The sequence below is a fragment of the Rhagoletis zephyria genome, unplaced genomic scaffold (genome assembly GCF_001687245.7).
Source record: "Rhagoletis zephyria isolate East Lansing unplaced genomic scaffold, Rhagoletis_zephyria_1.1 Rzeph_scaffold_12149, whole genome shotgun sequence".
In the NCBI taxonomy this organism is placed as follows: domain Eukaryota; kingdom Metazoa; phylum Arthropoda; class Insecta; order Diptera; family Tephritidae; genus Rhagoletis; species Rhagoletis zephyria.
The window spans coordinates 2,797-17,019 of NW_016169223.1; the positions used below are offsets into that span (position 1 = coordinate 2,797).

The window sequence follows — 14,223 nt, forward strand, 5'->3', positions numbered from 1 at the left end:
GAATAATATTTGTCTTAGTTTTTAAGAAATTATTGGATAATGAAGTCATCTACATATGTACAAATTTAAAATTCCATAGCAGAATAGTGAGGCGTGCGTACCACTACTGGATAGGATCCAGGTTCGAAAATAGGATAGGTTACATTCAAGAAATGGAAGTAGTTTTTTTCTGGTAGGCATCGGCTTTCCGACCGTATTTGTCTTTCGTACACAGCTTAAAACTTTCTGCCCTTTATGACTTTATGCGGGCAGAGTGAAAGAAAAGAAATATAACCGACAGCCGCACAGCAGTCGAAACACTGTATACCGATTTTTTCCACCTGCCTCCATATAGTCGAAACGCTATCCGCCGCTTTAATAAAGAAGTTCATATTTTAATTTGAGATGGTAGTTGAAAAAATATTTGAAATTAATTTTACTGTGCGAAATTAAAATAAAATATCAGACCATCAGTATCGAACAAAAGGTGTTTGAAATGGCTCCCTAATTAATTTCGATTAAATTCAATCAGCAAAAGGAGGCCCAAACACCGATGTTAAGAAATGCACAGTCAAAACAAAACATTACCACCCCACTTCACTCTACATACATACATACATACATACGTAGTTAACAAACTTGATTTATTATAAGTAGCACTTATCGCGGGTAGTCGCTCGTAGCCCCAGCTATTGACCACAACGTCAATTGCCATGGCCACTGTCACTTTTTGTGTTGTTGCCCTCCTCTCTCATTCCTCCGGCTGTTGCATAATTGTGCACTACACTCATCGTGCTCATTTATTACTATGTATTTTTTTTTGTTGTTTGTTGTTGTTTGTTGTTCTTGTAGTTACCACCATATGGTCGTAGCCAACTGCAACATGCAAACGCAATCGCTCGGGCTAATCTTCACGACGACGACGACGAACGGAAATGATTTAATGCAAATAAAGGCAAAATGAAACCACCTTCCATATAGATAATGATCGACCGCAGACGATGCGCAGCAACTGGTTTGATTTTTTTTTTTAATTTTTTTTTTTTGACGCTCGTGCGCCAATCGAGCGTTTCTTGTTTTCCGCTGGCGCCTCGAAGCCACAATGGCCAAAGTCAACAGCAACAACAAACATCACTACAGCTACAGCAAAGCCCCATAAAGTCTGCAAGCTTTTTGTTTACATTCGCAACGGCTGCTTCGATCTCCGCCGCTTCTGTCTCTGCATTTGCCATCCCATCTGCCTCTCTGTGTGTTGCCATTTGCAGCTCATCCACTTCGGATTTTTTTTTTTGTTTGCTGAAATAGTTTTGTGGAGCTGCCGGTTTTTATTTGTTTACATTTTCGAACGCTGAAACATTGTGGCTGATATCGACCCTGTGATTGTTGTTGTTGCCATTGGCCGCATCTTCCAAAGCAGCTTATCCACTTGTTGACACGTTGACGTCACACCATAACCAATCAAGATGCCTTAGCTTGCGTACAAATATACTCGTTCATACATACATACATATGGAGTATTTATGTGGTCAATAAAAGTGATGAAGCGTAGCGAAAAGAGGCATGCTTGGATAATTTTTGTGAATGAATGGCCATTTGACGGTAAATTATTTGAGTGGATGAGCGCCGCCGCGTTGATTGAGTGAGTCCTAATGGTGCGTGAATGGCCGATCGAGCATGTTTCATTATACTATATATGTACATATTTTTTAATTGTGTATGGCTAAATATTTGACGCTTGTCGTCACATCTTGAGTTGCGTAGAGTAATACACGTCGTATGAGTGATTCGCCATTAAACGGACGGATGCAATTGTTTGCATTTGTGTGTGTGGTGGCAAATTGTTTTAGCTCGAATGCTTGAAAGCAGGCGATAAAATCGTTCACTGTTGGTGGGAAAAAATAAAAACAGATAAAAAAAAAAAAACGATTGTTCAGAGATATAAAATTAATGGTAAATGCTTGGTGGTTCATCTGATACGCCATAATGGCTGTATTTTTCACATTGGTGGTAGTAGGTAGGAACCATATTTTTTACATATTCTTTTCAGTTACTGTGGGCGAACAAGAATCCAGTGGCAATTTGCTTAATGGCAAATGTTATACAAGTAAATAAATAAGAATATTGAAGTGCATGGCCTTAAAGTAAGGTAAATGAATAAAGTATGTATAGCTGATTCCGCGTTAATATATTTACTTACATATGTACATATTTATGTATACACGTAAGGTGGTAAAAATATATGTACATACATTTATATCTACATCATAGTTTTATTTGACTCTGAAAATGCTAAAGCGACCCAACAAGCAAAATAAACTTAAAGAAAGTTTTTTTTAAGTTTTCAATTATAAGCATTAAGCTTACAAAACGTTGATTTTTTGTTTATAAACGCTTGAAAGTAAGCGTAAAATAATCGAAAAGGAACATTGCATATAAGCGTAGAAATATAAACTTGTAATAAATGTTCAAAAGAAAGCTTTTTATAAGCGTAAAAGTGTAAACTTATAATAAAGGTTCAAAAAAAGTTGTTTATAAGCGTATGAATATAAACTTACTAAAAATTTTCAAAAGAAAGCTTTTTATAAACATTTTTATAACCCTTTATTTAAAGATATTTCATTAAAAACTCATACATAGATTGCTTAACATCTAGAAACTAAACGAAATGCGAATTTTCGGCGGACTCATCTACAGTCGCGAAAATATAAATAGGGAATAGACATTTTAGCATACAAATTCACAATAACACATACAAATTAAGCATAAAAAAGTTAATTATTACATCTTGTTGCGTGCTTTCAATTACTTGCGGTTATTGGCAAATTGGAAAAGCGACATCGATGCAGCTATATATTCCGCTTCATCGCCGCCATTCTCAATGATGAACTTTTCTGAAAAAAAATTTAATACATTTTTAATTGAATGTTAAACTAAGAAAGGATAAGGGGAACTCATCATTTGAAGACTCGAAAGCTCCACCGATTAGCGCAGCGGGTTCTGGATTGGATTTTCTTGTTTTACCGCATTGGTTTTATTTAATTTTTTCTTTTAATAATATATTTTAAAAAACGTAAACTCGCCACTTACGATTGAAAAAATTTTATATTTACTACTTCATGTCGTTGGCATTTACATTCCATTTATAAGTTTAAGTTATTTATAAACATTCGCTCTCAAAACTTATTAAAGGTTTATTTGAAAAAAACTTTTAATAAGCTTAATATTAAAAATCCTTATTTAACGCTTATTATAGCAAACTTACTTTAAGTTATTTTTAAAAACATTTACTGAAATGCTTGTTGGGGAATGTTTCTATACTTTTCGGAATTTGTTTTAAAATAAAGTTAAAAATATGGCTTCAACAAATGTAATATATACATACATACATACATACATATACATATGTATACGATATTTACTACAGTACCCTGCCAAACGATTAGAAACAGTACTCAGATGTTTATAGTTTCAGCTGTCACGGGTGGGACACGCTTCACTGTTGAATTTTTCTTAACTAACAATGTTAATTTAATTTAATTTGTTATTTTTTTGTTGATTCAAGATTTTTACATATGCGAAGAAAAATTGGATGAGCAAAGCCTTTTGGTTAAACCTTGCTCCAGTCTATTTCAAAAATTACTCTGCTGAATTTTCGCCCTTTTTCTCGCTTCCCTCTGAGCTGCTACTCTTCACTTCGTCCTTTTCATCTTTCTTGCCATAGTCCGAAAATGTGAGATTCACGTCGAACGGGCTATGTCGAAATACGCCAACCGGAGTGTAGTTGTATGGTATGGGCCAAGGTAGCAAATCCGTATCCAACACAACCGGTATGCGATTGTACATAAGTGCACGACGTTCTACGCTCCAGTAGAATCGGCTGCACGCCAGCACAAGTTCAATGCGCTGCACCTCGGGCAGAAGTCTGTTGAATATGTTTGCTGGCAAGGGTTCTTCCGCTTCGAGAGTGAGACGGCCTGGAGCAACTGTAGTACCTTTCAGCGAAGATGTGGCTGGGTGAATAGAGACTTCCTGTTCGTTCTGCACCTTTTCCGCCAGGGCTTCGCATAGCTCGTGCAATTTATGCTTGATCGTCAAGTGTTGTTGTCCCATTAGCTCAATGTCGGTTATTGTGTGGGCTGGAAACTTTTCATTGATGTTAATTTGTGCTGCCCGTCGACTATGGAACGCTTGAAAATAAGTCTGCAAGAGTCACAATTCTCATTTTCTTTTGTTGGAATGGTGGAATGTTGGTTTGCGTTGGCACTTACTTACCTCTCCGGTGCGATCTTCAGTGAGGAAAACTTTGTTGGCTTGAAAATATTTATCAGCAATTGCACTTAAATGAGCACAGAAGCCGCCGACAATGTCTTCAACGCACTCAAACACGAGTATAGAGTAATCGCCCATGTATATGAAACACCCAGTGGGCTTATCACCCGAAATACTATCATCGGCAAAGAGCTTTAAAATCCGTTTTAACTCCGCTTGAAGGTATATCTTGAAGTCGGCTTCCTCGACTCGCGACGGGGGCTCTACATTCAAATTGTTCTTCGCCAGTATGTAGATGCGTTGGTAGAATAGCCGACGTGATAGTTGCTGTAATTCATCGCGAACGCAGTCGACCAGCGATTTGCGGACGGTGTAGCAGAGTTCCTGTTTCTCTCGGAACACGGGCTCGTTAGCACGCGTACCACGACTGTAGCGCGCCAACTTATAAGAAATTATTGACGCATGGTGAGTGTTGGCAGGCATTTGCGCGTTTACTTGGTAATGCTACGCGTGTGAGTAACTATAAAACGATACAAATTTGTTTTCAATTGATTTTTCTTATTGCCTTTTTGCTGACTGAAATTTATTGATTCCAAAGGTTCGCTTGGCTTTGTTTATTTTACAAAAGCATTTGTCACTTAGCAATGCTCAAACAACCCAGTGGTAGACTGCAGCGTACGATTGAAACAAATATTTATGCTGATATGATTAATTGTAGGCTACCGTTACATGGTAAGCAGGGGTGGTTTTACCCCTAGTAATTTTATTTATTTTTAAGAGATTGTTATGAGTATCAATTAGCGTTCATATATTTTGTGTGTTAAGTACAAGTTAATCATTCCAAGTTTGGAACAAATTGAAGGATCGGCTACCGTGATGCATATATGTGGTCATCACTGGACCCATTTTGAAAAAATTTGTTATAAACGTATTTTTTGCTAAATTTATATGTCAAATATCGATTTCGAGCAAATTCGCTTCAGTATTTACTGATTATCGAAGATTTCGTAATTATCTAAATTACCGTTAAATGAGAGGTAGACGTGGTATCTGTCCTTGGCTCAAAAGAAATACAAGTTTCGTAAGATATCTCAATTGTTACTCGAGTTATCGTCTGCACGAGTGGACGCACGGACGGTCAGTCCGGCGACTGTATCAGTTACAACTTTTATTAAAAAAATCGCTGTTTAACAGTTATTTTTCGACTTTTATTTAATTACTACTTATTTATAAAAGTCATTCAATATAAATCCGTCACTGACTTTTATTTTTAAAATCATTCTGTTAAAAGTCACTTTTATAAGTCGCAGTAAACTTTTATACTCCAGCACCTTCTTAACTGCGAAAAATGATGATAACTTTTATACGTATGACTTAAAAAATAAAAGTCGGTGACTGATTTTTATTCATGATTTTTATAAAAAAAAATATATATATAAGACTTATAATATAAAAATCTAAAACAACTGTTATTTACAGATAAAAATCAAAAATAATTGTTATTTTGGATTTACAAAAAAAAAAAATATATAAAAATTGTTAGTTTTTTAATTTTTCATAAAAACTACAAATAAAAATTTATTTTCAAATTTGCTTCTCGATGCAAAAATAAATTGATTGATTGATATGTATCACTTAGTTGTATAACATTTCTTTCTTAGTGAATTTTTTACGGACAGTTTTCATCAATAACTGTTATTAAAAAATTTCCGCACTCCCCAGCGAAAGACATTCTACACTCCTTTTAAGGATGTGGCCCTAGATGTTATATTCTGTTATCTAGTCGCCAAATAAGGTCCTTGGCTCGATAATGATACGTTGAGAAATGTTCAGGGAAGCTATATAGTAGCGTGGGCCGGAAATCCGATTTTTTAGAATAAGAAAAATATGGTTCATTATGCTCTAAAAAAAATCTATCTTCGGAAGTATTAGCCTTACATAAATTGGTATATGGACCATTTTGGTAGAGAATCGAAATAAGCTAAGAAAAAAATGTTTTTTACCACTTGAACTTTGATGGACTTGGGCGAGCCTAAGATATTGACTAAAACTTTTAATCTTGCGCAGAGATTTTTTTAGGGCATAATGAACCATATTTTTGCTATTACCAATCAAAATTCTAAAAAAGCGGATTTTCGGCCCACGCTACTATATAGCCTTCCCTCCACCAAATCTATTGTCCAACTTCGAACGATCTTCTGTTTTAGCGGCTGTCACTTTCCCATTCACCCTTTAAAGCGATTTGTTGAGAAAACGGTCCAATCAGAGCCAACTTCGGTACGCAGTAATCCGAAGATTACGGAGTTACCACCAGTAATTCTCATGATCGTCACTAGTTGCACATAAAATCAAAATTTTGAAAATTAGTTAAAAATGGAATAAATATAATTTTAACAGCGCACGTTGTTGGCTCTTTGGATATGTATATATAGTATTGTGTAATATATAGTTTTATAAAGACTTTATGATCATTGCTTTAGCTAAAATAACTTAATTTCTATTATCTGTTTCAGGTTTCACTTACTACTGTTGTGGAAGGTTCGTGGGGTTCGCCGGGCGATGGTCAATATCATATACAAACGGATGAAGGACCGGAGCGGTACTTTCGCTTCCAAACGGACAATGGACAATTTCGTAAGGAACGTCGTCTCCAAGACGGTACAGTTGTAGGTACGATCTTATTATGAAGAATGCAAACCCGAAAAACAAAACTTAAGTTCCCCCTTTTATCGTTTACGGTTTCCCCATTTAGGCACCGAAGCTTGGATAGACGCCGCTGGATTTCTACGTCAAAAGGACTACATCGCTGACAAAGATGGTTACCGCATATTGAAATCGAAAACAGTCTTTGTTGGCAATGGCAGACACATCGAGGTTAGTTATATATATATTTATATAGCAAAACCACAATCTTGGTTCCAAGTGATATAAATACTAACATTTCGCTTTCTTGGTGTACCCTCAGGATGCCATCAAAGCAACCAAATCTGTGCCAGCCCAGTCCGGCGTTCTTCTTAATGGTCGCTCTGGACTTCATCATTCGAATAGCGTGACTCATATCGAAAAATCGAAGCCAACCGGCTATGTCTACTCCACCACCACTACAACGCCTTTGCCGCCTACAATCGGTGCGCCCGTAGTGGTTCATGATCCAGCTTCAGAAGCTTACGATGGCAAACTGAACTATCTCTCTCCAGCCGAGGCTGCGAATATTGAGCCATCTGGCAAACTCGGTTTCGATCACTACCCTGATGAGTTGCCTCGTCTTCTGCATCGTGGACGCGTCCATGCTCAGCATGTTCATCCGAGTGTAAACTCCTACGAAACTCCATCTAGCAATTCGATAACAGATTATAATCAAATAACTAATACCGCAGCAGCCGTGGCGGCGCCGTCTCTACCAGCGCTCGACATGCAGCCGCCTTTGCTCAACAAAGGTGCAACTCGCCAACGCTTGCGTCCGATTGCTGTCTACGATCCCAAACCGGCAGCTATATCGGGCGATGAAGCAACCAGCAGCTACGGATATTCTTCACCCACACCATTTGTACCAGCCACCGCTGGAAGTGGGTCCAACGCGAATGGCGGATATTATTACCAACAGTCCGCAACGCAGCCTACACATACAGATACAGCGGCTAATGCCTTGGAGATCAATCAGCTAGAAGGTGGACTGCTGCCACCATTACCACCGCCGCCGAGTCGCCGTCACCGGCCGGCAGCACTAAGCAGCGGCGCCAGCGAGCCCGCGCAGTACGATGGAGTCGGTGCAACTGCCAATGGTTTCCGTTATTTCCTACCACGCCAATATCACGAGGAGGAACAATTCGGGGACGACAAGCGAGCCGGTAGCTTTGGCTACGTGGATCCCTTCGGCATTCGGCGAGTTGTTTACTACAATGCATCGCCCGGCCGTGGGTTTGTCCATAGAAACAATAATCGATACGTGGGTCTTGGAGCAACTCCCTACGATGCTGCTGTCTAAGATGAAGCGAAGTCGCAGCTATGCGGAACTGCGAAGCTAAGCAACAGAACTCTCAAACTGCGAAAATATTTTTTTACAAAAAACGCCGTCTTAAGTCTAACATCAAACAACCCAGGAACCAATTAACCCAAAGCAGCAATCAACTAGCCAAAGACAAAGAAGAGACTTTGGAGTGATGGCTTAGCAAAATAAAAATGTTTATTTAGAATTACGTTTAATTACTACTGGCAAACAAATTTGCCAAAGAATTGCCAGAGGTGAAGAAAAGAAGTGATGGAGATTTAAGATGGAATCGGCCAATTATTGCCTGCGAAGGGGTGTGAAAGCTGTGCGCCTAAATGGGATGTATTGTTTGTATATTGAGCATACACACACATGTGTAAATATGTTTGTGCGAGTATGTATCTGTAACTGTATTAGTGTGATTTTATTTAAAATATTATTATTTTTTTTAAACGAAATGCAACAGCTGTGAGCTGACAATTAGTAACTGGGGAGTATACTGGGGTGTCGAACGAATACGACGATCGTAATAAGTAATTACTTAGTTAATTATGTATGTAGCTAACGGAATCACTTTCATGTATTAATCTTGCCATATTAACAAAAATCAAAGATAAACACAAAGCAGCTAACATATTTAAAGGGAAAAGAAAACATAAAAAAATAAAAACACATAAAAAGGTATTTAAACTTTATTAATTAAATAAATAGTACTAGTTGAAATAATTTAACTTAAATTGTAGCTTTAAACTAAACGTTAAAATTAATTTACAAAACTTATTTATGTGTATATGTGTATGTGTATATATTTATGTTAATGTAAAGCTAAATGCGATTAACCTGTGGACGCTATCGATTGACAAATGATTGCAAATCGAGTGACAATTTATAGTCTTATAATTTTATTACTAAAAACAAAACGTGATTAAATATTTTCTCCACACACACTTCCTGGCCAATAGATGTTTATTGTAATTTAGTAAATTTTCCTTCAGCTTCTAATATCTCTAATAATATTCGATTAACTCACTAGTGGAAACATTTAATTAAACAACACATTTATTACATATATGTATCTTATTTGTATGTACACGTATTGGAATATAAATAATGGACATCCGTTGCCAGGAAACCTCCGTTATGAGCAGAAAATGTCAAATCTTGAATGTTGTAATAAATATTGCGAAATTAAAACACAGTAAAATTGCAAATTTTTTTCTTATTTCCCAGCCGCATGGCATTGAATGGTAATCGTTTTCAAAGTGTGACAAATGCTACAAATGCTACAAATGTGTACAGGGTGAGTATCAGAGTTGTAAATTGTGCTTCGACAGATGAATATCTAAGAAATATGTCGGGAAAGCAGGTGTTTTTACATTGCATTCAACATTAAGAAGCAATTTAAGCGAAGGTTTCTCCGTTTACTTTACTCCTCTGTCACCGACTGTTAAATAATTCTAAACAAGAAGTCGAGATCTTTTAGAAGATCCAGATGCCAGTGTTGATCGGAATTAATAATGCGAATCGACAAGCCGCTAGGTCAATGGTTCAATTTCCACGGCCAGTAGAGTTTTCATTTAATTTTGTAATTCATTAAATTATAGCTTTTATTTATTTTTTAATGTAATTATAGTTGTTTTTAATAAAGCTAATCTTAAAAAAAAGCTGGGCTGTGCCGTAGGCCTCATACAATTTAGCTTTAATCTACTTATTGCATATTTAATTTTTAGCAAACTTGTTTTCTCTCTTTATTCCTATTTAGTTATTTCCATTTCATTGAGAAACACCCTATCTCAGAATTTTGTTGAAGAACGCCCTATATCAGCGCATTTTCAATGTATTTTCCTTTGAGATAGGGCGTGTTTGAACCGAATTCTGAGATACGGTGTTTTTCAATAAAATTCTGAAATAGGTCGTTCTTCAATGGAATTCTGAAGTAGGGCGGCCATGAAAAGTTTTCTGAGATAGGGGGTTTTCGAACTCGAGATAGGTCCGTCTTCCGGTAAAAAACACACGATTTTACGTACGTCTGGAACGTAGCGAAATAACTTCGCAGGAAATCAGTTCTTATTTTCATTGACATTTCAATGCATTTTCTGGTCTGGGTAACTTGTCCCTTCTTTGTGACGGGGCATACAAATTATACAAATGGGTATTCAAATAATTATAACTGTAGTTGATTTCGCCAGATAGACGGAACATATTTCTTTTTAAAACGTCAGATCGCAGAACTGGGAGGAAAGTGATTCACTTTTTCCACAATTAACTTTTTAGGAACATTTATCTACTTTTAGGTAAGGTTTTCCGAAAATTAGATGCGATTTGATAATAAAATTGTTTACCCCTGATGGAATATCAGCTAAGAAAGAGGACTAGAAACACAAATCTGATTGTTCAATAAACATACATCCAAGTCAAAACTAAATACATTACCTAGCAGGGTTGCATGAAAAATTTCATTAAATTAGCATTAATAATTGGTCACAAAAGTCAACAAAAATGACCTCATGAAAGCATTTAGTTTACCAAAATGGCGAAAAGCATCGATTAAATGAAATTCAAAATTTAAAAAGTTCTTATTTAAAATTTGTTCTCTTTCGAGCCTACATACTTTTCGAGTGTGATATTGGATAACCCTGTTTTTACATTATAACTGTGCTAGTAACAACACTGATCTCTTTTTTCGCATAACTGTTGTGTTTGGACGAGTACTGCAAGGCGTGATTCTCGAATTAACTTCAAGTAATTTCACTAACTGACTCTTCATGCCACCGTCGAACTCTTTCTGCAGCTCTTTGTCAGTTAAATCGCGCATTCCCTTTCCCGCTCGCTCACACTCACAATCACAACTTACCAGGCGGTTTCTTATCAATACAAATTAACTCCATAAGCGACCCTAAAAACCGATAAGATAGGCTCTCTTTATGTTCCACAACCTTCGGCCTATGCTATGCTATATCTAGACCGCAATCGCCACCAGTAAGTAACAGCACCAAACACCGGCACCGGCATTCATAAACAATTCAGTTGTTAAGCGGATTCCACAAAGTGCATATTTAGCAGGCGATTACGCGCATCGCACACGCACAATGAGATCCACAAATATACTCAGCCTAATCGTGGCGCTCTTGCATATCGCTGGCATAGCAAATACTGCGAATATTCTTAGCTTAGTGGAGGTGTTAACAACGCCGGATCAACAAATTTGGTATAATTTAGCGAAGTGTTTTACGCTGCTATAAATAATTATCTATATTGTAAAATTTCGTAATAGGCACGACGCCATCTACAAGGGCCTCATCGATCGCGGCCATAAACTCACAGTTGTAAGTGGCAGTAGAGGAGTTGCGGTTAAGTCACCAGCCATTGCGCAAATTCATTTGGAGGAAGTAAAGCGAACATTGGATGCTAATGAACCACCCACGTACTTTGCGAACACTTGGCTGAGTGCCTTTGAACGCGTCATCCACTGGTACGATAAGCAGATGAGAATCTGCCAAAGTGTGCTTGCCTCCTTCAGCGGACTACAAGAGTTAATCGACTTGTCTAGGGGAGCTGGAGTGGAAGAGCCATTCGATTTGATTTTATTTGATGCAACGTATGGGCGATCATGTCTGCTAGCGGTGGCACAGCTTTTCGGGGAAATTCCGATTGTGGCAGTTAGTGCATCGTATATCACACCAGATCTGCTAAAAGTTGCGCGTGGAGCGCAGATTCAACCGGCTACAGTGCCACATTTTACCACCGTTCACGACGAGCGCATGAATTTCTTGGAGCGTCTACACAACACAGCTGTTTACACAACAGCCAATTTGTGAGTCACTGCGCATACACACATATGTACATACATATGTTCATACATGCACTGACAATCAAAAGTGAGTGCATGGTGTTTTTTTTGTTTAATATTTGCAATGTTTTTCAAGTTAAAATTTTTTGTTATTTTTTTTTTTATAAAAATATGGTTCATGCTTTAATTAAAACCACATAAGTAAAGCTTTCAAACTTTATACAACAATTCAACGAATTTTCGTCTAAATTTTTTTAATCTGAAATTTTAGAAAACTTTTGAGTAGGCAGATAAATATTAAACAAAAAAACACCATGCACTCACTTTCGATTGCCAGTGTATGTATATATTTATATTTATGAGTGAGCAAACGTTAGCACTTAAACTGTCCTCTCACTCACTTGCAGCTTTCGTCACTTCACTTCGGAGCGTGTTCAAGAGGCAATGTTGGCCAAGAGCGCGCAGCTACAGGAAGCGCGCATAGCACCTACGCTGGAAGGCGTTATTGAACGCGTCAAAGTGGTTTTGGTCAACAGTCATCCGGCCATCGACTATATACACGCACTGCCGCCAAATGTTATCGAAGTGGGTGGCTTACACTTCGATAATATCAACCGACCGCTGTCAGTGGAAATGCAAACCTTCATTGACAACTCGAAGGAGGGTGTCTTCATTGTAACGCTCGGCATCCAAGGGAATTTTAAAGAGCTGAGACCCGAACTCATCGAAGCATTATTAAACACGATAGATAGTTTTCCAGAATATGGTTTCATATGGGGAGTAGATAAGAGTGTCATCCTGTCCTGGAGCAGCAGGAAAAATCTCTTTGTGGGCAAGTGGTTGAAGAGAAGCAATATTTTGGGTATGCATTATTTATTCCTTGGCCGGAAGCACTTAAATCTTTTGCAATAAAAGTTTTTACTAAAATAATTAATTATCATCCATATCTAATACGCAGCGCAACGTAAGGTGAAAGGTCTAATTGCCACTGGCAGTCATATGGAAGTCCAAGCAGCAGCTTATCATGGAGTACCTATTATCAGTGTATCGAATGGATACAACCAGCCAAATGTAAGACCTACTTGCATATAACTTTTTTCGAGTATCATTCTCAGTCATCATACGTTCCCTAATATAGACTGCTCGACGCGCTGTGGCATTGGGTTTCGGTGTCAGTGTGGATATCAGTACTGGCTCGGAAACGCTTCGTAATGCCATAAGTGCTATAACTATGGAGTCAACATTTGAAGAGAATGCAAAGTCTCGACAGATTGCCTTTCGCGGTCGGCCGCAGAACCCACTTGATGTGGCATTGTGGTGGATAGAATATGTGCTGGAGCATCCAATCGAAAGTGGATATCTTTTCTCGCAGGCAGCGTCTGAAAGCAGCTTCTTTGCGCTTCATTCTTTAGATGCTGTATCGGTGCTTGTTTTTATGATAGCCATGTTCTTGCTGAACTGTGTTGTTGTACTGAAACAACTAAAGGAAAACTTTGGCGCCAAAGCACCAACTGGTAAGGTAGACAAAAGCTCGGATCCTAAGCGCAAATTGAAAAAGGCAAACGGAAATAAAAAGAAAAGTGAATGAAATTTTTGCTAAGATAAAAGTGTATGAATAGTTTGTTAGGTAAGTGTGTTAGAGCGGCGCGTTTTAAAAGTTCAGTGTTAAAAATTTAGTTAATGTAAGCTAAATTATTTGTTTTGGTTATTTAAATAAAGAAAACTTGATTATTATTGAAAGGAAAGTTTGTTTCTAATAGGAGTAAATATGTAAAGTTTTTGGCTAAGCTTCATTAAAATGACGCTTGATTCAAATGGAGGCATACTGGCCGTTATGGACTTCTTATAGATAGAGAATGGTATTAATAATGAACTCCGGAAAAATTAACTCATGGCCGGAAGTGCGCTTTGATTGTCAACGCACATTTCCCCAATGCTTTCCCTGAATGTGCTTAATATCGCCACGCTGAAAGTCTCTGAGAGTTTAGAGAAAATAAATATAAACATACGGAAATATTTACGAGTTTCTCTTAACTGCTTCGCTGAGAGCATTTGGGGGATACTCTTTGTGGAGTACACCTCGTTTTCGTCGCATAAATAAAAGGCCTAGAATGTTACGCTGGCTCCGAATCGTAACTGGTATTTATTAAAAACTTTTTTTTAGAAATTCAAAGTTTTTATTTCGAAAAAATATTCG

At 37.6% G+C, this 14,223-nt stretch overlaps 3 protein-coding genes across 3 annotated transcripts; 2 read left to right on the plus strand and 1 right to left on the minus strand.

Moving 5' to 3' along the window:
- Positions 1-3,518: 3,518 nt before the first annotated feature.
- On the minus strand, positions 3,519-4,334 carry LOC108377471 (uncharacterized). Its single transcript, XM_017633737.1, has 2 exons — positions 4,248-4,334; positions 3,519-4,179 (listed from the first exon to the last, which is right to left on the minus strand). Exon 2 carries the CDS (start codon positions 4,087-4,089, stop codon positions 3,616-3,618), a length of 474 nt encoding a protein of 157 aa, XP_017489226.1. The 5' UTR covers positions 4,090-4,179; positions 4,248-4,334; the 3' UTR covers positions 3,519-3,615.
- Positions 4,335-4,645: 311 nt separating this feature from the next.
- LOC108377470 (uncharacterized) lies at positions 4,646-8,900 on the plus strand. Its single transcript, XM_017633736.1, has 4 exons — positions 4,646-4,713; positions 6,762-6,918; positions 7,001-7,122; positions 7,214-8,900. The coding sequence occupies exons 1-4, from the start codon at positions 4,711-4,713 to the stop codon at positions 8,231-8,233; spliced, it is 1,302 nt and encodes a 433-aa protein (XP_017489225.1). The 5' UTR covers positions 4,646-4,710; the 3' UTR covers positions 8,234-8,900.
- A 2,345-nt stretch (positions 8,901-11,245) lies between these two features.
- LOC108377469 (UDP-glucuronosyltransferase 2B1-like) lies at positions 11,246-13,771 on the plus strand. Its single transcript, XM_017633735.1, has 5 exons — positions 11,246-11,444; positions 11,511-12,050; positions 12,434-12,888; positions 12,985-13,097; positions 13,165-13,771. Exons 1-5 carry the CDS (start codon positions 11,326-11,328, stop codon positions 13,612-13,614), a joined length of 1,677 nt encoding a protein of 558 aa, XP_017489224.1. The 5' UTR covers positions 11,246-11,325; the 3' UTR covers positions 13,615-13,771.
- The last annotated feature ends 452 nt before the right edge of the window (positions 13,772-14,223 follow it).

Bases quoted from the DNA above. Each gene is read 5' to 3' on its own strand.
- LOC108377471 (XM_017633737.1), bottom strand. From the start codon at position 4,089: ATGGGACAACAACACTTGACGATCAAGCATAAATTGCACGAGCTATGC.
- LOC108377470 (XM_017633736.1), top strand. The intron at 6,919-7,000 runs GTACGATCTTAT...TTCCCCATTTAG, and splicing joins CCAAGACGGTACAGTTGTAG to GCACCGAAGCTTGGATAGAC. The intron at 7,123-7,213 runs GTTAGTTATATA...GTGTACCCTCAG, and splicing joins GCAATGGCAGACACATCGAG to GATGCCATCAAAGCAACCAA.
- LOC108377469 (XM_017633735.1), top strand. From the start codon at position 11,326: ATGAGATCCACAAATATACTCAGCCTAATCGTGGCGCTCTTGCATATC. The intron at 12,051-12,433 runs GTGAGTCACTGC...ACTCACTTGCAG, and splicing joins GTTTACACAACAGCCAATTT to CTTTCGTCACTTCACTTCGG. The intron at 12,889-12,984 runs GTATGCATTATT...TCTAATACGCAG, and splicing joins GAAGAGAAGCAATATTTTGG to CGCAACGTAAGGTGAAAGGT.